Source organism: Podarcis cretensis (assembly GCF_951804945.1).
Source record: "Podarcis cretensis genome assembly, chromosome: 2".
Lineage (NCBI taxonomy): Eukaryota > Metazoa > Chordata > Lepidosauria > Squamata > Lacertidae > Podarcis > Podarcis cretensis.
In genome coordinates this window covers 107,591,012-107,617,151 of record NC_137171.1, presented here as the reverse complement: position 1 = coordinate 107,617,151, position 26,140 = coordinate 107,591,012, and the positions used below count along the sequence as shown (strand labels likewise).

Genomic DNA, 26,140 nt, shown 5'->3' with positions numbered 1-26,140 from the left:
CTGATATCCCCTGACCCCTTGTTCCCTGGCGGAGAGAGGGGGAGCCATTTCTGTGTCCACCTCAGGTGCCAAAATGTCTTTGCCTGGCCCTGATAACAGCAGTTGAACCGTTTTTGTTTGTTTTACGGCGGCATCTCTCTTTTTTCTGCTTTTCTATTGTCAACCACCCTGTGATCTTCGGATGAAGGGCGGAATAGAAATTTAATAAATAAATAATAGTTGCCGAAAGAGAGAGGCGGAGCTGTTTCATTTGGGTGGTGGCGTGCCCTCTCCTGGAGACACCGAGGCACCAAGTGAACCTGTTGCTTGATGCACCTCCTAAGCCACTCACTGACCAATCTTCTTACACAGTAGCGATGGGCAAACCAGTTTGTTTTTCATGTCATTTGCATGTGTGTTTACCCATAAGTCCATTCCAGCCCATTTCCAACTGACTTTTAAAAAATGAAAAGTCTGCACGAAAATGTGTACATTTAAATATGTATTTTAAATGTGTCTTCTTCCAAAAAGCACATTTATAAACCTACCATATTTTTCGCCCTATAGGACGCACTTTCCACCCTCCAAAAATGAAGGCGAAATGTGTGTGCGTCCTATGGGGCTTCAGGAGAGCCCCACCGCCAGCCCCACAAACTCGGGGGACAGTGGGAGGCGCAGCGCGCCTTTCCCGCTGTCCCCCGACTTGGTTAGAAGGCTGGCGGGGGGGGGGGGAGAAGCCTGCTCCTCCCTGTCACCAGCCCCGCAAACTCGGGGGACAGTGGGAGAGGCGCAGCGTGCTTGGTTAGAAGGCTGGCAGAGGGCTTCCCCCTCCTCCAGCCCCGCAAGCTCCCAGAGCGATGCTAAAGCTGCACGCAGCTTCGGCATGGCTCTGGGTCCCGTTCTGGGGGCTGGGGGAAGGGGGAGCTCGGGCTTCCCCCGCCCCAGCCCCGCGCCTGGGGGGGGAAAAAATAATTTTTCCCCCTTTATCCCCCCCCCCCAAATCTAGATGCATCCTATGGGCCGGTGCGTCCTATAGGGCGAAAGATACGGTATGTTGATGATGATATCATCATTATCATTATTAATAATAATAAATGATATACCAGCCTTCATCTGAGGATCACATTATTTGAGCTAAGGAGATCCAGGAAGTGTAGAAGCAGGTGTACAACTTGAATTCCAATCCCCCCAATTTTAAGTAGGAAATGTAGATCTGGTGAACATACCTCCCGGAACTGGCAAAAAGCCACTGCCTCAAGCATTGGTGAATTACTCCTAACCCCATTTTTAATTAAAGATGCAGAAATGTGTTTTGTAGCCGGAATGAAGTACCGTACTTTTCCATGTATAAGTCAAGGGATTCTTCTGATAAAACAGGGTCAAAAATTTGGGGTCATCTTATACATGGGTAGTGAAGAGTGGTGACGGGGGATTTGTTGCTTCTGCAAGTAGGAGATTGTGAGTGGCGATTCTGCGGGTTATTGGTGGATGCGGCAAGGGCTGCTGTTGATTGGCTGCTGTTATGGCAATTGGGCGGGCAAATGGCGGCTGCTTGCGGCGATCGGGCAGGCGATTGTTGGGTTATGCGACGCGCAAGCGTTGCAGCGTTGGACAGTCTGGCGATAGATTTTCAGCATTCCCCCCCCCCAAAAAAAGCTCCAAAACTCTGGGCATTCCCCCTATCGAAAGCTCAGCAACTCTGGGCAATCAATCACCCCACTCCCATTTTCTAAATTTCAAGTCCCCAAAAATACACGGGGGCATGTTATACACGGATAAATTTCAAGTCCCCAAAAATACACGGGGGTGTGTTATACACGGATAAATACAGTAATAATCCCCAAGAGAGGATGTACCACCTTTGTGGGCAGTAAAGGGTTAAAGGTGGCTCTGGTGGTTGAGTTGTGGGCCTTGGTGGGGGACAATATTATGAAACTTTTCAAGCTGTCCATAAAGGAGAAATGAATGGGCAAAAGTAGCTGTGTGGCGCCAGAAGCACCGTGGAAGGAGAAGAGTGGAAGGGAGTGTCCAGTGTTTAGCTGAATAGGACTCCCTTTGCATATGTGAATTCAGGAGTGATAGAAGGCAGGGCATCTGGCTCCAGGCCCACCGCCATCTCAATTCAACTCAGTACGTACAAGATGTAAGCGATGACTCCAATAGACCAGCAATCCACCGCTTTGCTGTAAGGCTTCTGTGCCAACACCTCAGGAGCTGGACCAGACCCAAGGGGAAAAAGAAGAAGAAAGTGACCATTAGAGATGGGAATTCCCTGTTGCCCAAATGTCGTTTGGGGACAGATGGGGAAATGCAACCCTTGTACAGTGGTACCTCGGGTTAAGTACTTACCGTACTCACCATAACACTCACTTTTTTCCTCCTAGAAAGTAAGGGGAAATGTCTGTGCGTGTTATGGAGCGAATGCCTGCGGGTGGCGGGGGGAATCTGCTGCAGTCGTGAGCAGAGGATCCATGGTTCCCCTTCCTTCCCTCCTCCGTGGTTACAAAGCATGGATCCACATGGATCCTCAGGATTTTTGCATTGGGCTACTCCAAACTCACTGTCAGATCACATGTCTGTGGCCACAACATGAACCACAAAAATCATATATCCACTATTTCGTTTAGAATATTTTTTTTCTTGTTTTCCTGCTCTAAAAACTACGTGCGTGTTATGCTCTGGTGCGTGTTATAGAGCGAAAAATACGGTAATTCGTTCCGGAGGTCCATTCTTAACCTGAAACTGTTCTTAACCTGAAGCACCACTTTAGCTAATGGGGCCTCCCGCTGCCGCCGCGCCGCTGGAGCACAATTTCTGTTCTCATCCTGAAGCAAAGTTCTTAACATGAAGCACTATTTCTGAGTTAGTAGAGTCTGTAACCTGAAGCGTATGTAACCCGAGGTACCACTGTAGCTAAGTTACAGTCCAGGTTGACCCAAAATACAACAGCATGGACAACAAAACATTGGTGAAACAATTGACAATCAAGCCTTCCACCCACAAGCTGGTTTCTCCAAAATGTATAGTTAAAAAGAGGGCTACCAGAGGAAGTTTTAAGTGTATAGATGCAGAGCTGCAAACTCAACCCTTGGGATATGATATGGTGAGGAACAATCCTGATGGGATGACTATGAATTCCTGGCTGAGCTATCAGAAATTAGTTCCAAATGAAATAGGTGGTCCTCCCCCGAGAATAAAAAAAATATACTAACACCGTCGAATGGGTTCCCACTGATAATAGGAATGGAAGCATTTTTTTAGATGAAATTGGGTACCTGGACAAAGTGGAAATGACAAGCACAGAGCCTTAAAGGAACTGGGGCTAAAACTGATGCCATGGAACAAAGAAGGATGGCATTCAAAGCAGAATAATAAAGAGCTATTTTTGAGCTATTTTATATTATTCTGCTACAAGAAACATGGCACAATGACTCTATAATGCTAAATGGATACAATTGTCCAGTACAGTGGTACCTCGGGTTAAGTACTTAATTCGTTCTGGAGGTCTGTAGTTAACCTGAAACTGTTCTTAACCTGAAGCACTATTTCTGGGTTAGCGGAGTCTGTAACCTGAAGCGTATGTAACCTGAAGCATATGTAAACCGAGGTACCACTGTACTTCTTTTCTATAAAAAAAAAATGTTTAGGGGTACTCTCATTTTGACTCAAGAAAATCACCATTTTGTAGTTCAAATCGGGGGGAAATAAATACAGTAAATGGACAAAAGTACAAAGATTCACAAAATGTTTAGGGGTATGCGTACCCGTGCGTCCCACCCCAGAAAAAACAGCACTGCAAATGTCACTCATTGACAGCCGCTCCCTCAACAAAAGATGGCAGGGCCAGTGGCGGGTCGAGCATGTTTCAGCTCCGCCAAGTTGAATGCAACTTATCCCAGGCTGCCATTCAGCCTCTGAATGGGAATCCCCTGTCCTGTCAAGTCCCAGCAAAAGGACCGTTTCAGATATTTCAGTTTTAGTACCCCTTTGCTGGAAATAAAGCATGAAATCCAAGAGCAGATCCTCATGCATTTATTTTAAACATCTATCTATCTATCAACTATAACAGGAGAGGGGAAAGATAGAAATATCTCCCTCTGACGTATGAAAATGCTCCACCAATAGTAATTTAAACATATACTGTACGTTAACGTAAGCAGTCCATATAGTACAGTAGATCATGTATAATAATAATAATAATAATAATAATAATAATAATAATAATATTTATTTATTTATTTATTTATTTATACCCCGCCCATCTGGCTGGGTTTCCCCAGCCACTCTGGGCGGCTTCCAACAAAAGATTAAAAATACGTACATTGAGCACATGTTGGGAGGTTGTGGCCAATCATAATTTCACATGGCGAAACACACGAATGGTGCCCCTCTTACAATATACACTGGATTTACATGCTTTTTCCTACACTGAAGTGCTATCCATATTTAGAAAGGCACTTAATACGCCCCTCCTGTCAGGCAAGCTGGAGACAAAATGTAGCCCCACCTCCTCATAAAAACCCCCTCAGGGCATGCAGTGATTTTCTTTGTCAGCCAGATCCACTCTTCTCAATTGGGGCGGGGGGGGGGGGGTGGAATAAGAAACCTCTTTAGCTCACCCACATAACCTGGAGTCCCACATGCCGTAGACATGACACTTCCTGAGCCTTCTATCTTTGACAGCCCAAAGTCGCTAATCATGATCTTGGAATCTTCATCCAGACTGTAATAGAGCAGGTTTTCAGGCTAACAAGGGCAGAGAGCAGGGAGGAAAGTGGGAGATAAATATTGTCAGATTAGAGCTCCAAGTAACAATTTATTTAAAGCATATTTTTTTTAATCCCATACTTCAGCCCCCCCACAAAAAAGTCCTAGTGTGGCTTACAGAACAGTAAAAAAACAAGACAGTTCCTGCCCTCTATGCTTACAGTCTAAAAGACACGACACAAAAGGGGAAAGGGGTGAGGAGGGTAGAGGAAAACAACCAAACTCAGGCACCAGTTGTTAAAGTGCAGTTCTTATAATGACCAGTTGGGACAGTTCAGGTAGCATGGTGGAATGCACAAATCCAGGCAGTAAGGAGAAAAGACCATTCTAAGCATCTTAAGAAAGAACCCCACACAAAACCAAATAATCAAGACAAGCTTGGTCCAAAAAAGAACACGGAACTGTCCTCCATTGGAGGTTCTTAAGCAGTGGTTGGATGACCATCTGTCATGCATGCTTTAGTTGAGATTCCTGCATTACAGGGGGTTGGACTAGATGACCGTCAGGGTCCCTTCCAACTCTACAGTTCTATTCTATGGACATAAGTAAATCAAATGTGCATACAAAATGCATGGATTGATCTGTTAAACTTACCGTATTTTTTGCTCTATAAGACTCACTTTTTCCCTCCTAAAAAGTAAGGGGAAATGTGTGTGCGTCTTATGGAGCGAATGCAGGCTGTGCAGCTATCCCAGAAACCAGAACAGCAAAAGGGATCGCTGCTTTCACTGTGCAGCGATCCCTCTTGCTGTTCTGGCTTCTGAGATTCAGAATATTTTTTCCCTTGTTTTCCTCCTCCAAAAACTAGGTGCGTCTTGTGGTCTGGTGCGTCTTATAGAGCGAAAAATACGGTATTTCTAAAAGCTGATTAAAGGTAGACTTATCGCAATAAGGTAAACATATTTTTTTTTGGGGGGGGGACATTACACAATACATTATTTTAAGATACTAATTCTTTTTCTCCTGGAGCTCATTAGCCCCTCACAGAACTAAATTTCCCTGAGGGAAGGGGAAGAGGTCAAGCTGCAATAGTTAAATTGTAAGTGTGTAATGTTAAATGCCTGCCAATTGCTACAATCACGAGACTTGAGATTCTTGAAATCTTACGGCTCAAAGTGGAATTAGCAATTATGATGTAAAGCAAAGCTGGAGGGGAAACCTCAGAGGTTAGGCCAAGCAACAAAAACATCTAAATGCCAAAGCTAGATGTTTCTACCTTATTGCCTGAAAGCTTTTATCACTCAAAAAGAAGCAGCTAAGAAAACATCGTTTCTAGAAGATAGAGCTGGAACAGTCCAGGCCATCAAGTTATGTAAAATAATTCCAGACTAAGTGCTCTGACCTAAAATGAGGCTGCATTTCAAATTGTATTTTAACCCGTATTTTAACCCATATTTTATCCCGTATTTTAATTAACTTTTTTTCCTTTTTCTATTACGTTTTATTGTAATTTTATTGGTGTTAGCCGCCCTGAGAACAGTTCTGGCCGGGGAGGGCGGGGTATAAATAAAAAAAATATTATTATTTATTATTCTTTATTTAGCAGCATATGAGAAGCCACTTCATAGAGACACATTTGAGTGTGAAACGGTGCCAAGTTGCCATCTGAGAAAATTTGTCTTTTAGCAGAATACCACCCTTATTATAAATACCATCCTTATCTGTTTCCTTTGGGCATTCGGACCTGTTTTGCAGGTTGAAAAAATCTCAGCCTGTTTTGGTTCTGTGAGCTAATTCTTATCTAATCCTTTGTGGTTACATCCTTGTAGTTGTGCCAGCCATTGATATTTAAGTGCTGTACAGGGATAGGGTTTGAAGGCCAAAAAACGTCATCCGTTTTGTAATCTCCCGTTCAAAGCAGCTGCTACATAGCAAAGCCAGCCTTGCCCTGTGGAAAACAGTCGTCTGAGCTCTGTGCTATCGTTGGGTTTTTAAGTTAGTACACCTTCTGTACTTCATTAGAACTCAGCGGCTGCTCAAGTGGTTGTATTGATTTGTCCAATATGCAGGACATCAGGTTTGGGGATGTAGTCGTTTAGTCGTGTCCGACTCTTCGTGACCCCATGGACCAGAGCACGCCAGGCACTCCTGTCTTCCACTGCCTCCCACAGTTTGGTCAAACTCATGCTGGTAGCTTCGAGAACACTATCCAACCATCTCGTCCTCCTCTGTCGTCCCCTTCTCCTTGTGCCCTCCATCTTTCCCAACATCAGGGTCTTTTCCAGGGAGTCTTCTCTTCTCATGAGGTGGCTAAAGTATTGGAGCCAAAGCTTCAGGATCTGTCCTTCCATTGAGCACTCAGGGCGGATTTCCTTAAGAATGAATAGGTTTGTTCTTCTTGCAGTTTCCCCAAAAATCTCGATTGGCCTAGAACACAGAGTTCATGATGCATAGATGCTAAAATGGAAGCCCAAACCAAAATAGAAAGCTGAGAAGATGATGGCTGGAGGCAGTAATGCTTCTGAATAGTAGTTGCTGGAAACTGCAGAAAAAAACAGTGCCTTTGTTAGTCCGGCTTATGGGTTTGCCACAGATATCTGGTTGGCCATGGTGAAGACAAGATGGTGGACAAGATGGGCCATTGGCCTGATGCAGCAGGTTCTTCCTAAGCTCTTATGAGACATCTAAGTTTCAGTTCCAAAACCCATGCGCTAATCCAAGTGGGCAAGCAATGGGAGAAGCAAATGTTCACTTAGAGACATGTGAGGATGTGGTTGTGTCCATTGCCAAAAGAACACAGATGCATTGAATTCATCACCCAACAGGGGGGAAAATGGTTCTCAGTAGATCCGTACTAAGGCAGTAGAGGCCAACCAAATGTGACAAAGCAGTGTGCAAGCTTTCCAAGTTCTATCATCAATAGAATGCACACTATATTAATTAATTAATTAATTAATTAATTAATTAATTAATAAGCCGGGCTCAGGGTGGCCAACACCAGTAAAATTACAGTAAAAACATAATAGGGGAAAAAACACAATTTAAAATACAGGTTAAAATGCCATTTAAAATGCAGCCTCATTTTAAAAGTAGCCCATAAATCAAAACCATAAGGGAAGGGAAACATAAGGGTCAGACTGAGTCCAAACCAAAGGCCAGGCGGAACAGCTCCGTCTTACTACAGGAAAAAAGCAGCCCATCCATTTCCCCAAGACACAAAAACGTGCAAAACTAGAAAGTTTGTAACAAAGCAATTGGTCAAAATCTGCTGCACAGAATGGCAGAGGACTAGGAGAGGTTACTAAATGAGACCAGTAATGGCAAAGCAGCTTCCATGAAAGTTGGCTTGTTTGGCACAGCCAGCCTTCCCTTGTGACACCATGCAGCCATTGGGCAGTACAGATGGTGTTCTAGGGTGCACTCTTAGTTCATTTGGGGCTTCAATGAGGCCCAGACAGGCATAGTGCAAGAACTGAGCACGCACCCTAGAATTCTCCACAGGGCCTGCCCTACCATTAGGCGGAGTGTAGGACAGAGGACGCAGGTGGCGCTGTGGGTTAAAGCCTCAGCGCCTAGGGCTTGCCGATCGAAAGGTCGGCGGTTCGAATCCCTGCGGCGGGGTGCGCTCCCGCTGCTCGGTCCCAGCGCCTGCCAACCTAGCAGTTCGAAAGCACCTCCGGGTGCAAGTAGATAAATAGGGACCGCTTACCAGCGGGAAGGTAAACGGCGTTTCCGTGTGCGGCTCTGGCTCGCCAGATGCAGCTTTGTCACGCTGGCCACGTGACCCGGAAGTGTCTCCGGACAGCGCTGGCCCCTGGCCTCTTGAGTGAGATGGGCGCACAACCCCAGAGTCTGTCAAGACTGGCCCGTACGGGCAGGGGTACCTTTACCTTTACCTTTTAGGACAGAGTACAGCAAGGTGCTGGAGCACAGAGATGAACAGCCACCAAACTTGTTGCTCTTCCCTCTTTTGCTGAATGATCCAAGGAGTGCTATACTGGGAAGAATTATTCTCTCTTTGTCCTGAGCCAGCCGAGGTGAAAAGAGCCATTCTCTCCTCCCCGCTCGCTAGCGGCAACAACATCCCGATTTGTATTTTTCATAGCTGGAGTTGGCAACAACATATGGTGGTTCAGCCTCAAAAGTAAGGACAGAAAGGAGACTTCCTCAATTGAGCCACAAACCGTGTTTGTGACCCGACTTCTGGAAGAAAACATGAAGCGAAACTGTGCCGTCCATTCCGTAAAATAAAATTAGGCGAACAGCAGTATCTATGTACATATGTAAGCACACAGTTGCCAAGCTCATAGGGAAATCAAAACACATCAAAAAGAGCAATCAACTTGTTAAGTTGTGGGTTGACATAGCAGACGACACAGCGATTTCTCCAAAGCAGCTCTTTATTTTGTAAGCTGGAACAGAACTAAACTGAGGAGCTCAGTCAGCCTGCTTATATAGAGCTCCAGAACAATGTAACTGTTGCCATTTTCTAAAACTATCCAATCACTGAACGTCACTTTTCAATCCTTCATTTGCATACAAAACTATCCAATCACTGAACGTCACTTTTCGATCCTTCATTTGCATAACTATATACAGTATCCCCCTGCTGGCCCAGGGTGAGAACTTCAGTACATAACACAACTACAGTGGTGCCTTGCAAGACGAAATTAATTCGTTCCGCAAGTCTCTTCGTCTAGCGGTTTTTTCGTCTTGCGAAGCAAGCCCATTGACGGCTTAGCAGATTAGCGCTATTAGCGGCTTTTAGCGGCTTATCGGCTTAGCGGATAAGCAGATAAGCGGCTTAGCGGCTTAGAAAAAGGGGGGGAAGGAAAAAAAACCTGCAGGAACTCGCAATACATTTTCGTCTTGCGAAGCAAGCCCATAGGAAATTCGTTTTGCGAAGCACCTCCAAAACGGAAAACCCTTTCGTCTAGCGGGTTTTCCGTCTTGCGAGGCATTCGTCTTGCGGGGCACCACTGTATTGGCAGAGTTTCGTTCAAAACAGTGCCAGCCTAAATCATTGGGCTGCAATAGATGCCCAGGCCCAAAATTAAATGTGCCTGTGTTGCATTTTCCAGGCAATTTCCCACCCATATATTGAATTTGATGGTGTTGTGGCCACTGTTCCCAAGACAGTCCTCCTTTGACTTGGAAAACCACCACACCCTGCCCTGCACTCCCTTCCCATAGTATTCTTTCTACAGATTTAACATCCATGGGTTATAAGTATCCAATTGTTTCTAATATTCCCACTGTGTCCTGTTCTCTTTTTAATACGGCACACTCTTAATTCACCCACCTTCAATCTGAGGCATTCAGAATTGGCCTAAAGAATAATTCCCTTTTTTATGTAAGTCTTTCTTTTTCCTTTGGGGTTTTTCCTATGCTATTTTTGACTACTTGAACGGCTCTCCATTGTCTCTGCATGTTGATTATCAACTTGTATCCTGTCCTCAACTTTGAGGGCACAGAGCCATTTCCACCACGACCACGGGACCAGTTATCCCAGAATCAGAACTTCTCTAAGGGACAAAATCAACATGTTGCGAGAGTAGTGGACTCTCCTAATGTTTTTCTCTTTTTTTTATAAATTTTTATTAAGAGTTTTGATAATAGAATAAAGAAAAAAAGACAGAATAAACAGAAAACATCAAAAGAATAAAACAAACATAAAATTTTACATCTTGTAATAACCATCTTTTCTTCATTTTTCCCTTTTGGACTTCCTCACGTCTCTCACTCCTACATTCCAAATTAATAAAACTTTAGCCAGCAACTTATCACCTTATTTTCATTCTTATTGTACACAATTCCAATATTTTATCCCTAACTTTGAATAGTTTTATCAAAATCCTGAATACCTAATTTTAACATGATATTCATTCAAAATTTATCTTTCTCATGAAATTCACTCATTCTCATAATCTTTTCCGCTAACTTTATGGTGCCCTGTTGTTTTCAAATCTCTCATCCTTCTTAACACTCATATAATTTACAATGTTTTTGAAGATAGTCCTTAAATTTCTTCCAATCCTCCTCCACTGCTTCTTCTCCCAGGTCTCGGATTCTGCCGGTCATTTCTGCTAACTCCATGTAGTCCATCAGTTGCATCTGCCATTCTTCCAACGTGGGCAAATCTTGGGTTTTCCAATGTTTGGCGACAAGTATCCTTGCTGCTGTTGTTGCATACATAAATAATGTTTGGTCCTTCTTTAACACCCTCTGGCCAACAATGCCCAAAAGGAAGGCCTCTGGTTTCTTAGGAAAGGTATACTTAAATACCTTTTTCAGCTCATTATATATCATTTCCCAGAAGGCCTTAACCCTAGGGCAAGTCCACCAGAGGTGAAAGAATGTTCCTTCAGTTTCCTTGCATTTCCAACACTTGTTATCTGGCAGGTGATATATTTTAGCTAGCTTGACTGGGGTCATGTACCACCTATATATCATTTTCATAATATTTTCTTTCAAGGCATTACATGCCGTAAACTTCATACCGGTAGTCCATAACTTTTCCCAGTCAGCAAACACAATATTATACCCAATATCCTGTGCCCATTTTATCATAGCTGATTTAACCGTTTCATCCTGTGTATTCCACCTCAGCAGCAAGTTATACATTCTTGAAAGTAATTTAGTCTTAGGTTCTAACAGTTCTGTTTCCAATTTCGATTTTTCCACTTGGAATCCTAACTTTTTATCCAATTTAAAAGCCTCTTTAATATGAGCGTAATGTAACCAATCTCGCACTTTATCTTTAAGTTTCTCCATACTCTGCAATCTCCAATTGTCTCCATCTCTTTCTAATATTTCCCAATATTTCGGCCATTTGACCTCCATATTGGGTCTTTTCACAGCCTTAGCTTCCATAGGTGATAACCACCTTGGGGTCTTGTTTTCTAATAAGTCTTTATATTTTATCCAGACATTAAACACTGCTTTCCTTACAATATGGTTCTTGAAATTCTTGTGAATCTTAACCTTGTCATACCACAAATACGCATGCCATCCAAAAGCATTATTAAATCCTTCCAAGTCTAAAACATCAGTGTTTTCAAGAAGCAGCCAATCTTTCAACCAGCAGAAAGCTGCTGATTCATAATACAACCTTAAGTCTGGCAGGGCAAACCCCCCTCTTTCTTTAGCATCAGTTAATATTTTAAACTTAATTCTGGGCTTTTTGCCCTGCCAGACAAATTTAGAGATATCTCTTTGCCACCTCCCGAAACACTCCATTTTATCCACAATCTGTAAAGTCTGAAAAAGAAACAACATCCTTGGCAATACGTTCATTTTTATAGCAGCAATTCGGCCCAACAAGGAAAGTTTCAGTCTTGAACAACTTTCTAAATCCCTCTTAATTTCTGACCAACACTTTTCATAATTGTCCTTAAATAGATTCAGATTCTTTGCTGTTACGTTCACCCCTAGATATTTTACTTTTTTAACCACGTTTAACTCTGTCTCTTTCTGAAACCTTTCTGACTCTGAAGCTGTTAAATTTTTTTCCAATACCTTAGTTTTTTGTTTATTTAATTTAAATTCCGCCACCCGACCAAACTCTTGAATCAGTTGTACAGCCCTTTTCGTACTAGATTCTGGCTCCTGTAGGGTCAAAACTAGGTCATCTGCAAAAGCCTTAAGTTTGTACTGCTTCGCTCCGACCTGAATTCCTTCCACCAACCGGTCCCCTCTAATCATATTCAAGAGCACTTCCAGGACCGAAATAAATAACAGAGGGGAAATAGGGCAACCTTGTCGTGTTCCTTTTTCAATTTTAAACTCTTCTGTCACCACATTGTTAACTATCAATTTAGCCTTTTGTTCTGAATAGATTGCATCTATCCCATTTTCAAATCCCCGTCCCACTCCCATCCCTTCCAGGTTTTTCTTCATAAACTTCCAAGAAATATTGTCAAAGGCCTTCTCCACATCAATAAATATTAACACTACTCTTGTATTAATATTTGTTTGCAAAAGTTCCAAGATATCAATAATGTTCCTTGTGTTAGCAAACAAATGTCTTCCTGGGAGAAAGCCTGCCTGATCTTTATGGATCACTTCACTTAGAACCTTTTTAAATCTATTTGCTAAAATGTCTGCAAAAATTTTGTAATCCACATTTAGAAGGGAAATGGGGCGGTAGTTCTTAAGTTGTGTCTTTTCCAATTCAGATTTAGGTATCAATGTGATGAAGGCTTCTTTCCACGTTTCCGGTGCTTTTTCCCCCTCCATAATCTCATTGCAAACCTCCATTAGTGGATGTATCAAGTAGTCTTTCAATATCTTATAATATTTGGAGGTAAGCCCATCAGGCCCTGGAGATTTGCCCAATTGCATGTTCTGAATGGCAACTTCAATCTCTTGTCGAGTTATTTTACAATTCAGGGTTGATCTGTTTTCTTGAGACAACATTGGTAATCCATTCTTTATCAAAAATTGTTCTATCTCAACCTCATTTTGCGGCCCTTGAGTATATAGTTGTTTAAAGTATCTCTGGAAGCACTTCCTAATCTCCGCAGGGTTCTGAATGTTTCTTCCTTCAATCTCTAGGTTGGTGATCGTGTTTAATTTTTGTCTCTTTTTCAACTACCATGCTAGCAGTATTCCACATTTATTTGCCGAGTCGAATGATCTTTGTTTCATTAACTTAACTTTCCACTCCACTTCCTGATTTATCAATTTGGAGTATTGTGCTTGGTGAAATTTAATTTCTTTCAAAATCTCCTTTGACTTCGGTTTCAATCTTAGCTTCTTCTCACATTCTTTAATTTTCTCCAAAATCTTATCTTTTTTCTCATTTTGTCTCTTTTCTTTACAGCGTTCTGTTGTATCAGAAACCCCCTCATAACCGCCTTACTTGCATCCCAGATGATTCTTTTTTCCACCGTGGTGTTCAAATTTATCTCAAAATAGTCCTTCAAAACTTTTTGGGCCTTTTTGATGATCTCCTGGTCTCTAAACAGATTGTCATTCATCTTCCATCTATAGGAGCCGGTTGGGATTAATCTCATGTCCATCTTTACAGCGTTATGGTCGGAGCAGGTCTTTGGGCAGATTTCCACCTTTCTCGCCTTAGGTGCCAGACCTCTAGTTATCCATATTTGGTCGATTCTTGTCCATGTCAGTTGGGCTTCAGAGAAGAATGTTCCCTCTCTTCCCAGGGGGTTCTTTGTCCTCCAGATGTCAATCAAGTCCATATTATCAGTCAGTTCAAAAAAAGTTTTAGGTAGTCTGCCGTCTTTTGTCACATTTTGGCTTTGAGACTTGTCCATGTTGGTTGATGCCACCCCGTTCATATCTCCCATCATAATGATGTTGTCACAGTCCAGATAGTCCAGCATTATCTCACGCAGCTTCTTATAAAATTCTGATTTCCCCTCATTTGGTGCATAGATTCCTAGTATCAAAAACTTTTCTCCCTGATTTTGTATCTCAATTGCCAAGATTCTTCCTTGCTCATCTTTAAATAGAAATTTTGGTGATAGGCTCTCCTTTGCATATATGACCACTCCTCTTTTCTTAACTCGGTCCGAAGAGATAAATTCTTGTCCTAATCTTTTATTTATTAACACTTTCCTATGGAGCCTAGTCACATGTGTTTCTTGCAAACAAATAATGTCCAATTGTTCTTTTTTCAATATATGAAATATTCTCCTCTTTTCCGGGGAATTGCAGCCATTAATGTTCCAACTCAGAAGTTGCAGAGACATCCTGGACAAATCTGTTATTCCTCTAGTGGTGGTATCTTTTTCTCCGGGTCATCAGGTCCCGAAGGTGCAGGTGCAGGTGATGGCCCAGACCCTAAAGGTCTTTCAATCCCTTTCTGAAGATCCTCTCCATAGGCACTCAAAAATTTTTCTTTATCCTCGGCTGTTTTAATTTTAACCTTCTTCCCTCTAAATGTAAAAGATAGTCCTTGGGGAAATTCCCACCTAAAAACAATTGAGTTGCTCCTCAGCAGTTTTGCTAACTCAGTGTAGGTGGATCTAAGGTCCAAAAGTTGTTTTGGGATATCTTTATAAATTTCTACTCTTTTGTCCGAAATATCCAGTGATTTTCCGTAATGTAGGCCTAGTATTTTGTCTCTTTCCTCCTTAGATCTCAAAGTGATCAAGCAATCTCTGGGCCTGTTTTTCTTGTTGATTTTCCAAGTCTAAAAGCAGTCACAATTTTAAAGTCCTTTTCTTCCTCCAAAGGCCAAAACTTGGAAAATTCTTTTGTCAGGAACTCAATTAAATTCCCTTGTTCAAGTTCTGGTATAGACCTCAATCTCAGATTATTTTCCCGACTCCGCAATTCTATCATAGACAAATACGCCTGCTGTTCACCAACCTGTTTATGCAATGGTTTTACCTCTTGTTGTAATTCTTCAACTTTTTGGCTGGCTTCCTCAGCCAATTTGCGGTTTTCTGCAGTGGCCTCAAATAACTTTCCAATCGATTGTGCATTCAGAGCAACTTGTTCAGTTAATTTATTAACACTGGCTGTGTTTTGGTCAATCTTAGCTGTTTGTTCATCCGCCTTTTTATCCAAAACTTCCAATTTTTCAAAGATTTTCTCTAATACTGAACCAGATCCTCCTGCAGCCATATCTTCCAACAATGGTTGCTCAACTTCTTCTTCCTCTGCCAGCAAAACAGTAGGAACAGATGATCTACGCGGCTGTGAAGTTAAAGTCAGTGTTGTTTGTTTAGCTTTTGCTTTAGCCGCTCTTGTTTTCCCAGTGCCACTCATTCCAGTATTGTCTACTAGTCAAGGTCAAGCTAAATTGTTCCCATGGGAATCCAGCAGCCCAGGGGGTAAACAGTCCAATAGGAGGAAAGGAAAGAGAAAGTAAAATCACATACAAATGTACATCCAAAATCCTCTAGAGGGAGTTTGAATATGTCTTGAGGGAAAAAGCCGAATTGTTAGTCCAATTAATTTCCAAAGAACCTTCAATTTTTCTTGTAGTAAGCAGAGTTGGTTTAAAAAGCACTACAATGTCTCTAGCAAAATGCCAGAAATGATGTTTCAGTGTAGCAGTTCCACAAACACTCAGACTGTAACAAGCCCAGGTAACAAAGTATCAAAGTCTGCAATCTGACAGTTCTGTTGATTCAGGCAGTCCAATTGTCTGGGCTACTCAGTAAGATTGTAATTCCAAAAGGAGAGGTAAAACACAGTCCATATGAAAAGTAAGTCACTTAAAAGAAGTTAAATCCCAATTTTGTATAAAGGCAGTTTCAACGGATGCACAGAATAGTATTTTTAACGCCTCTTCAAAGGCTCCAAACATCAAAGTCTTTTGCTTTAGATCTTAAGCAGAAGCGGAAGACGGACTTCCTGTTTGCATCTCCCGCTTTTAGCCGAATTTATAACAGTTTAGTTTCCAATTCTTACTATCTTTTCTTACTCACGGGTTGTTCTTTTCCGAATCAGATGTTTCCAGGAAAAAAGGTCAGCGCTCACCGGCAGCGGCTATGCGGCTTCACTCCACAGGAATAGCAATCGACTCACAGCGCTACGATACCCCCTCCACGTTCAGAGACCCTTTACAGGGTCCCTTCTCCGTTTTGGGGGACGCTTCTGGCGCCCGCCGAGTCCCATGACCACAGGCTCTTGCTGCCTGTGGGTTTTCGGTGCGGGTCTCCGCTTCGCCGTAGCGGACAACCCGTTTCCACGGAGCTTCCTCCTCACAACGCAAGGAGGACCGCCATTGCCGTTCGCGCCGCCTCCGGAAGTCTCTCCTAATGTTTTTCTCAGCAGAGATTGGGAGTTTAACCCCACTTTCCTACACCAGTTCTCTGGTACAAAAATCACTCTTTCCACATAGCTTCCTGAAGTTGCTCTTGAACACAGGGCCCAGACTGTGTGTGTGTGTGTGTTGTGGGGTGTTGTATTCTGAAATATGTCACTGACAAAATAACAGTGCACTTTACAGTGGATTTATACCGGACCATCCACACATCATCCTGCTTTGTAAATTGTTATGCAACGCTTCCCTGGCGTTACCAGGCTATTGCCATCTGGAGGAGCAATCCTGTGCTATAGGGCAAGAAAAGAGGGAAAGAATAAAGCCCAGGAAATTTGTGGCATAAGAAGTCACAGGATATCAGCAGGACGTTATGGGACACACACTGACAGGAGATGAAGTGTTATGTCTGCCCCAAAAAGTTTACAGGCAGGTAATAACAGTATTGAAAACAAGATCATGTATTATCGCCCCCAAATCTGCAGAATAAGAAGAGGCTCACAGGGTGAAATGCAGACGGGCACAATAAATGAATGTCCACTTGCCCCTCAACAGCAATGAGAACTTTGTGGGGAGGAGGAATGATTTGCATCAATGAATGGAGGTGGGGAAGAAGGCTATAATCTCCCTCCTCTTCATTGCAGCCCCAATTCAGTTTTTCCCCCTTGCCTCCAAGGCTGCTTTCAAGGGACAGGAAAGAGATCTAATCAAAAACTACTGGTGTCACATGTTGTTTAGGTCTTAAACCACAAGACAATGGAGGAAGTAAGCTCTTAATACTTGGCTGCTAAATACAAAAGCTGTATTTCTAGTTTAAGGTACCTACAGCAGATTAGGGACCAGACTAGTCAAGATGCTATTCACCACAACTAGCAAATGAATAACAGGTATGGGGTGCCTCCTATCTTGGGCTGAGGCTTTAGGATGTGGGTGGCGCTGTGGGTTAAACCACAGAGCCTAGGACTTGCCGATCAGAAGGTCGCGGTTCGAATCCCCGCGACGGGGTGAGCTCCTGCTGCTCAGTCCCTGCTCCTGCCAACCTAGCAGTTCGAAAGCACATCAAAGTGCAAGTAGATAAATAGGTACCGCTTCAGCGGGAAGGTAAACAGCGTTTCCGTGCACTGCTCTGGTTTACCAGAAGCGGCTTAGTCATGCTGGCCACATGAGCTGTACGCCGGCTCCCTCGGCCAATAAAGCGAGATGAGCGCCGCAACCCCAGAGTCGTTCGTGACTGGACCTAATGGTCAGGGGTCCCTTTACCTTTACCTTTAAGGGGGGCTTTGACTCCAGCTGTGGTCCCAGTCCAGAGTGGGCATGGGATGGGAGGAGGCAAACAGAAGCTTTCCTTCCAACTCGTGGAGAGGGGGGCATGGGGCCCCAAATCCAAATTGGAGCAGCAGCAAGAGACAAAGGATTAAAGCGCCCCAAACTAGTCCAGACTGCAGCAGAGGGAAAGTGCCAGCTATTTTTATTTTGGAAAGGCCACCCAAGCAACTGCTAATAGGATGAATTGTCTAGTCCGGCCTTCAGCAAACAGACAGTTGTGCAAATGCACATCTTAACCCCGAGGCGGCTACGACAGAAATCCCCACACAGGTACATGCCCCTACCTTGAGGTCACGGTGTACGATGCCCATGTCATGCAGGTATTTGACAGCGTCGAGGATCTGCCGGATGAGTTGGCTGGCATCTCGCTCCGTGTAAAACCCCTTCTCCACAATCCTGTCAAAGAGCTCCCCGCCTGAGACCCTACATTGGGGAGGCAAAACACAGGTGAGGCCTGCTTTCCTCAAGAGACCCTTTCAGGAAGAGAATGGTCAGGGTGAGCTCTGCCCACAAGCTCCACCAATGCTGCCAGGCTGTGCCAAGAGGCTCCTCCCTTCCCCTGCCCATAGCTGGGACTCCTCTAATTTCCAGCCTTCAACTCACAGCTGCATGATGAGGTAGAGGTGTCCTCCGCTCTCATAGATGTCGTCCAGAGCCACAATATTGGGGTGCTTGATCCTGCAAGAGAAAGAGAAGCTCCTTCAGCAAGAGGTCTGTGGATTATCATCACTCTGCCTTGTTTAGCCTGAAAGGCTTGCTTCCCAGCTTCTCTGTTGGGCAAGGATATTTTCACAGACCCCATGGCAGAGGCAACTTATGCGGGGGTTACTTTCCGCCCTGCCCTGCCCCGCCCATAAGCGATATGAGCATGTGGGGAGCATCCTCTAAACCAGGCACAGGCAGACTCGGCCCTCCAGATGTTTTGAGACTACAACTCCCATCATCCCTAGCTAACAGGACCGGTGGTCAGGGATGATGGGAATTGTAGTCGCAAAAACACCCGGAGGGCCGAGTTTGCCTGTGCCAGCTCTAAACACCTGTTTTTACATGCTCTTTTTCTTTTATTCAGTCCCTTTGCCTTCAGATCGCCAGAAAGGGGAAAGGAACAGCACATCCGAGCCCACTGCAATACAGCTTCTTGCCCAACAGCTGTTGAGCAGGGTAGCGAGGTAGCAGCGAGAGTCGCCAGTGAAATACACTCGGAGTCGAGTGTGGATTTCATGCCCTTTATTCAGCTCATAGTGGTGAGGAATGGATGTTTCCCCGAAATATCTGCTTTATATACATTATTTACACAATGGGCCGCACGTGATTGGCTAATTCCTGGATTCTCCTATAGGCCAATCAGGTTGCGGATTCACTTCCACCAGGAGCTGGATTGAGTGGCTGCTGCAGACCAATCAGACTGCTGCATTGTTCTAGGACCAATCAGACTGCTGCATTGTGAATCCTATTTTTCTAGGACCAATCAGACTGCTGCATTTTGATCCTATTCAACTCAGTACATAACAGTTCCGTGCGCCATTTTGGAGCCCATAAGTGTGTGTGTGTGTGTGAGAGAGAGAGAGAGAGAGAGAGGGAGGGAGGGAGAGAGAGAAGCATTTTAAACATTTATTTCTGGCCTTTGGCTCACTGACATCCTCTTTGGGCTCTGGGGAGGGTCTTCTCATGAGCCGCAAAAACTTTCCAGCTCTCTCCCGCCACTTCCAAGTTTGAGACGGATTATTTATTTTGCGGCAGTGCAGTTGCACACAAATAAATCATAGGCAAGTGGAGATTTGCCTGTATCTTCGTTTCAAAATCAAGGGGGTGGGGTCCAGGTGGCAACTCCCACCCATTTTATTCCTAGTGTGGCCACAACCAGCACCGGCTGTGCAATATCCTTTCTTCCGAGGGTCTCCACTGTACAACTTGGATGGGGCACTTTTGGCCCTCCGTATGTTGCTGGACTCCAACTTCCACCAGTCCCAGAGAGCACAGCCAATGGTCAGGGATGATAGGAGTTGTAGTCCAACAATACTGGGAGGCCAAACAGAGGTTTCCTCCTGCTGCTTGAGAGGAACAGGCTGACAAGCTACTTTAAAAGAGAGAGAAACAGAGAGATAATGTCCCTGTGATAAGCTGGTTGCTGTGCGACAGAGCTATGCAACAAACAGTCCCTAGAATCAAATCTTGCCTCTGCTGTGAACCCAGCAGGTGCCCTTAAGCAAACTACTGCTCTCAGCCTCAGGCCACTGCCCCACAAATACACACACACACACACACACCTACAATAAGGGAATAATAGCAAAATCTACATTGCAGTGTTGTTGTAAGGATTCCCGAGCTAATGTATGTGAAGTACTTGACTGAAGAAACATATGGGAAGGGTCAAATAAATGCTATATACAGTGGTACCTCAGGTTAAGAACTTAATTCATTCTGGAGGTCTGTTCTTAACCTGAAACTGTTCTTAACCTGAAGCACCACTTTAGCTAATGGGGCCTCCTACTGCTGCTGCGCCACCAGAGCACAATTTCTGTTCTCATCCTGAAGCAAAGTTCTTAACCCGAGGTACTATTTCTGGGTTAACGGAGTCTGTAACCCGAAGCGTATGTAACCTGAAGGTACCACCATATATATATATATTACATACTGGGAAGAATGAGCACACAAGCCAGAAACAGCTATTTAAATATATATGAAAGAAAGAAAGAAAGAAAGAAAGAAAGGTTATATTTTTTTAAGAAATGCACGGTGTTGCCACGCAGACCAGTTTGCAGGCATTAGGTGGAGCTTTGTTTTGAAGACGGCTTAAAATGAGTGGTTCGGCTTCAAAAGATTTAAAAAACAAATAATTTTGTAAAGGTACCGATCTGTGTCACTCACTTGTGATGTCACTGGTAGTAGTCAAGAAGAACCTACAGGAGGGGAGACTCGTGAAAATTCATAGGGGACTGTGGGTGAGCTGCACATTTAAATGTGCAGCCATTGTTTTTGGAGACGAAGGAAAGCCACATCCTCCTTCACCACTGAAATAATAATGTATAGCAATTTGGTATAAAAGAAAGAAAGAGGAGGTGGAATTAAACATAGCGGTAAGTGGGGTTTACATGCATAGAACAAGGTCCATTAGTGTAATAAGAATTCCTTCCCTTCCAAGCAATCCCTAAACCTACTCAGGGGTTCTCCCCACAGAGCAGCTTTAGGGGGGGGGTGGGCACAAAGGGGGAGGAGGGGCAGGGATTCCTGTTGTGCAAGCAGACCTCTTTCCTTGCACACAACAGCTTGGATGAATTCCACCCATGGGAAAATAATTAAAGGAAACCAGTAATCGAAGCCTCCCAACATCACAGACACAGGGGCAGAAGCCAACATTAAGGCAGCAATTAAAGGAAAGGGATGCGGGTGGCGCTGTGGGTTAAACCACAGAGCCTAGGACTTGCCGATCAGAAGGTCGGCTGTTGGAATCCCCACAACGGGGTGAGCTCCCGTTGCTCGGTCCCTGCTCCTGCCCACCTAGCAGTTCGAAAGCACGCCAAAGTGCAAGTAGATAAATAGGTACCACTCTGGCGGGAAGGTAAATGGCGTTTCCGTGCGCTGCTCTGGTTCGCCAGAAGCGGCTTAGTCATGCTGGCCACATGACCCAGAAGCTGTACGCCGGCTCCCTCGGCCAATAAAGTGAGATGAGCACCGCAACACCAGAGTTGTCCATGACTGGACCTAATGGTCAGGGGTCTCTTTACCTTTACCTTTAAAGGACAAGGGAAAGTCATCAGTGATCCCACTGCCATGCTCAAGAGGAAGTAGCGAATGTAATAGCAGAAGTGATCAGCAGAAAGCTTTAAATTAAAGTCACCCTACAAAGGCTCAACAGCACTGGACAGGCTGTTGCTGGGGTTTTTGCTCTATATATACACTATATTTGCACTAGTATTTAAAAACAAAACAACTCTGAAAAAAAGAAAGAAAGAAAGCCATGGGACTGCAATAATTGGGGAATGATGTCATCTGGATTCTCCGTAAAAAGTGAATGAACAAAGGGTAGCAATTCCAGGCTAACTCTGGAAGCAACCTTAATACCCAGATCATATTCTAGAGCTGATTTTTATTAGTAGGAGACAGACAGTCACCTTTTATGTGTACAGAAGCTCTTTCCTTTAACCTTACCTCTTCCCTACCCTTCCGCCTTAAGCAGAAGAGTCACTATTGAAGGGTTCCTTGAGAAATCACTCACTAGTTCCTGAAAAATACAGTGGTACCTCAGGTTAAGTACTAAATTCGTTCCGGATGTCCATACTTGACCTGAAACTGTTCTTAACCTGAAGACCACTTTAGCTAATGGGGCCTCCTGCTGCCGCCGCGCCACCGGAGCACGATTTCTGTTCTCATCCTGAAGCAACGTTCTTAACCCGACGTACTATTTCTGGGTTAGCAGAGTCTGTAACCTGAAGCGTATGTAACCCGAGGTACCACTGTACTTCCTTTGAGTGAGCTTCCCACTTCCCAGTTTCAATGGTCCACATTATGGTCATTGATGTTGGGCTGGTTGGGAAAACCTGCCTTCGTTTTGTTGGACCTGACACCCCAGAACTCATAGCTTTGGACCCAGAATCCCTGTGGCCCAGGGTTGTTGCTAAGGCACAAATTTGCATATAATTTGTATGTGCTCATGTATATGTATAATATAATAATAGAATGGCAGATAGCTGGGGGGTCTCACACGCATCGTGCCCTGCATTATATGCCCATCAACTCCAGCCAGCATGGCAAATGGTCAAGGATGATGGCCGTCAGAGTTCAGCCACGTGTGGAGGGTACAGTGGTACCTCGGGTTACGTACACTTCAGGTTACAGACTCCGCTAACCCAGAAATAGTACCTCGGGTTAAGAACTTTGCTTCAGGATGAGAACAGAAATCGAGCAGCAACGGCGTGGCTGCAGTGGGAGGCCCCATTAACTAAAGTGGTGTTTCAGGTTCGGAACAGTTTAAGGTTAAGAATGGACCTCCAGAACAAATTAAGTTCTTAACCAGAGGTACCACTGTACTTGGCTCTCCACCCCTGTACTCAGAGGATGGGAAGTGCAGTTTCCAACTCTGTAATGGAGACTCCAGATGTGGCAGCCACTTCTCCAGAATTTCCCTCTCCAGTGCTCGTGACAGAGGTCATAGATTAGTTGCCCTCGCTGGACATGAGAGAGTTACAGGAATGAAAACGTGGCATTCTCTGGGCACAAGGAGACACTGTTCAGTGCCAACCAGCACTATTTTCAGAAAGGCTGATATCCCAGGCACAGCTATCAGTTGTAGGAAATTATGCGCCCATGGAGATGATGCAAAGAGCTGTTGACACGTGATCAGGCTGGCAGGCCAGATGTATGAGGGGAGAGATTCCCTGCACTTAGGGTGCACTCATGCGCAGACCTCTCTGCAGCTGAACTCACACGAACCAAGGCACGCAGCATTAACTACTCCCATTGAGGTCACATTCAGATGAGCGCTCACCTTATTTTTTGCCAACAAACTTGGCTCACAGTCTCACTGGGCTTCTTTATTTTCAGCAGGCAGCAACTATACCTTTTCAACCCTACCTATGCAGCCAGAACAGCTGGAAACTTGCTTACTTTTTTTTTTAATGGAAAAATTTGGGATCCTGAATTCCAAGCCCAATACCAACATTCATTGCTTTTGCAGAACATACAGTGGTAGCTTGGTTTTTGAATCTCTCCGCTGATGAACGTTTCGCTTTTCGAATGCCGTAAACGTCAGAAGGAAATGCTTCGGTTTTCAAACAAGCCTCGGAAGTCGAACATGCCACGTGGCTTTCTGTATTGAGTTTTCTGAATTGAGGCTTTCGTATTGAGTTTTCAGACGTTTCAGAACTCGAACTGTCTTCCAGAATGGATTACGTTCAAAAACTCAGGTACCACTGTATATACATTTTGCAAGAGCAAAGCAAATGTGCATGGCTGTGCATGACATCCAGAACAAAGACATTCTAAGCATAGGTTTTACACGTGGCCGAGCTGCAGACAAGAAAGTAACACCAACCCTGTTATGTACTGAAGTTCTCACCCTGTATGCTACAACAGCAGCAAGAATACTTATTACAAAGTATTGGAAGACACAAGATCTACCCACCCGGGAAGAATGGCAGATGAAGGTGATGGACTACATGGAACTGGCGGAAATGACTGGCAGAATCCGAGACCAGGGAGAAGAGTCGGTGGAGGAAGATTGGAAGAAATTTAAAGACTATCTACAGAAACATTGTAAAATCAATGAATGTTAGAAGGATGTTGGAATGAAGTTATGTGGTTTTAGCAGAAATGTTATAAGGGTTTAGGAAAAAATAGACTGTTAATTGGTGAAAGGAGGGAAAGTACAGTTACATTAAGATAAATTACAGAACAAAAAGTGGAAAACATGGAAAGGATTTGCTGAAATAGTCAACTGAACTAGAATACAAAAAAGGGAGGTGTGAGGAGGTCAAGGAAACAAGCAAATGAAAGACAAGTTATGGGAAGATTAGCTGTGTGTTTTTGTTTTTTGTTTTTTTCCCTCTTTTTCTTCTTCTTCCTTATTGTGATGCGTTGTTTTATTTTTGTTTGATATGGTGTTTTTATTCTTTCTTTTTGTAACCTTTAAAATTTCAATAAATATTATTTATATATAAAAAAAATGAAGTTCTCACCCTGGCCACCAGGGGTATTGTGTATATAGTTTTCACTCAAGTCCACGTCAGTTAATTTAGGCAGGAAACCCTGGGTTGTTGTTGTTACAATTTTGACAGCCGGCTGCCTATAAAAGCAGGCCGGCTGAGCTGTTTGCTGTTCAGCTCAGTTCCAGCTTACAGTAGTACCTCGGGTTAAGTACTTAATTCATTCCGGAGGTCCGTTCTTAACCTGAAACTGTTCTTAACCTGAAGCACCACTTTAGCTAATGGGGCCTCCTGCTGCCGCCGTGCCACCGGAGCACGATTTCTGTTCTCATCCTGAAGCAAAGTTCTTAACCTGAAGCACTATTTCTGGGTTAGCAGAGTCTGTAACCTGAAGCGTATGTAACCTGAAGCGTATGTAACCCGAGGTACCACTGTACCTATAAAGGACTACTTGGATAAATCTCTGTGCCGTCTGCTATGTCCACCCACTATTTAATAAGCCCTTGCTAGCTCATACTGGTATTGACACTTGGAGAAGGAGCAGGAAGGAAGCAGAGCCTGCGAGGAAGTCATGTGGTCTACCAACATGTAGCTACTAAAAGAACAGGAAGAAGGAAGAAGAAGTTGCCTTTCTGTCTATCACCCCACCCCACTGGTTCAGGTAGCTTACTGCAAGCTCCACTGCTTTGATCTCAGTGCCACGCAAACATGCCCTGGGGATGTGGGGGTAAGCAGGGATGGGATGGCTGTTTCCACCTTGCTCCGCTTTCCAGGGACTGTTGGACGGGGTCACTGGACCAGAGTGGAGGACTTTTGGTTTGACCCAGCAGTGGCTGTTCTCAAAGGGAGGGATGGGGGACGAGAGGGAGCACCACTCACTTGTGTAGCACAGCTATCTCATTCTCGATGCTGCTCTCCTTCCCTTCCAACACCTTCTTTGCGATGCACTTGATGGCTACCAGCTTCTGAGTCGACTTCTCTTCGGCCAGGACCACCTCGGAGAAGGCACCTCTGGAAAACAGAAGGGGAGGGCAGGGAAATGAGATGGTGGAGCAGGCCAGCCCAGCAGGTGTGTCCCATTCTTAGCCAGGTATGCAGGTCCCCTAGTTCAGAGGGCCTGGGGGTTTCAAGGCCATTTCATAGAAGACACTCTCCAGTAGATGCAGGTGTCTATCAACAGGGGTGGCCCAAAGGTGATTATTGGGGTACACATGCCCACTTCCTTATTTATCGTTTTCATCCGGGCTTTATGCTGCGTACCGCCCAGAGATCTTCGGATGAACGGTACAGTCATACCTCATGTTACGTCCGCTTCATGTTACGTTCTTTCAGGTTATGTCCTGCGGCGACCCGGAAGTACTGGCAAGGGTTACTTCCGGGTTTCGCTACTCGTGCATGCGCAGAAGCGCAAAAATGACGTCACACACATGCACAGAAGTAGCAAATTGCAACCCGCGCATGCGCAGAGGGGCCGCTGCATGTTGCGCTCTTTTCATGTTGCAAACGGGCCTCCGGAACGGATCCCGTTCACAACCAGAGGTATCACTGTAGTATACAAATTTTATAATTAAAAAAAATAAAGTGTTTTGGCTGGGGGAAATGACTGCGGATCTTCAAGAGTCATCCACCCCCACCCCCCGTCACGACGCAGCAGACCCAAGCTTATTTCGAAATTCAGGGTGTGGCATTTGCCTCCTAGGTGGGTCATAAGGAAAGGGTTAAAATGAGTGTGATGTGATTGGCCAGT

General features: G+C 44.3%; 1 protein-coding gene across 2 annotated transcripts in view; it reads right to left on the bottom strand.

The window, feature by feature from the left end:
• Positions 1-26,140, bottom strand: part of CAMK1 (calcium/calmodulin dependent protein kinase I) — a 55,405-nt gene that overhangs the window by 7,410 nt on the left and 21,855 nt on the right. For both annotated transcript variants that reach the window (XM_079963878.1, XM_079963879.1), the window contains 5 exons: positions 25,273-25,404; positions 18,356-18,430; positions 18,037-18,175; positions 4,599-4,725; positions 2,118-2,193 (listed from right to left, as the gene is read on the bottom strand). In XM_079963878.1, coding sequence (XP_079820004.1) covers positions 2,118-2,193; positions 4,599-4,725; positions 18,037-18,175; positions 18,356-18,430; positions 25,273-25,404 — 549 coding nt within the window. The remainder of the gene's footprint in view (positions 1-2,117; positions 2,194-4,598; positions 4,726-18,036; positions 18,176-18,355; positions 18,431-25,272; positions 25,405-26,140) is intronic.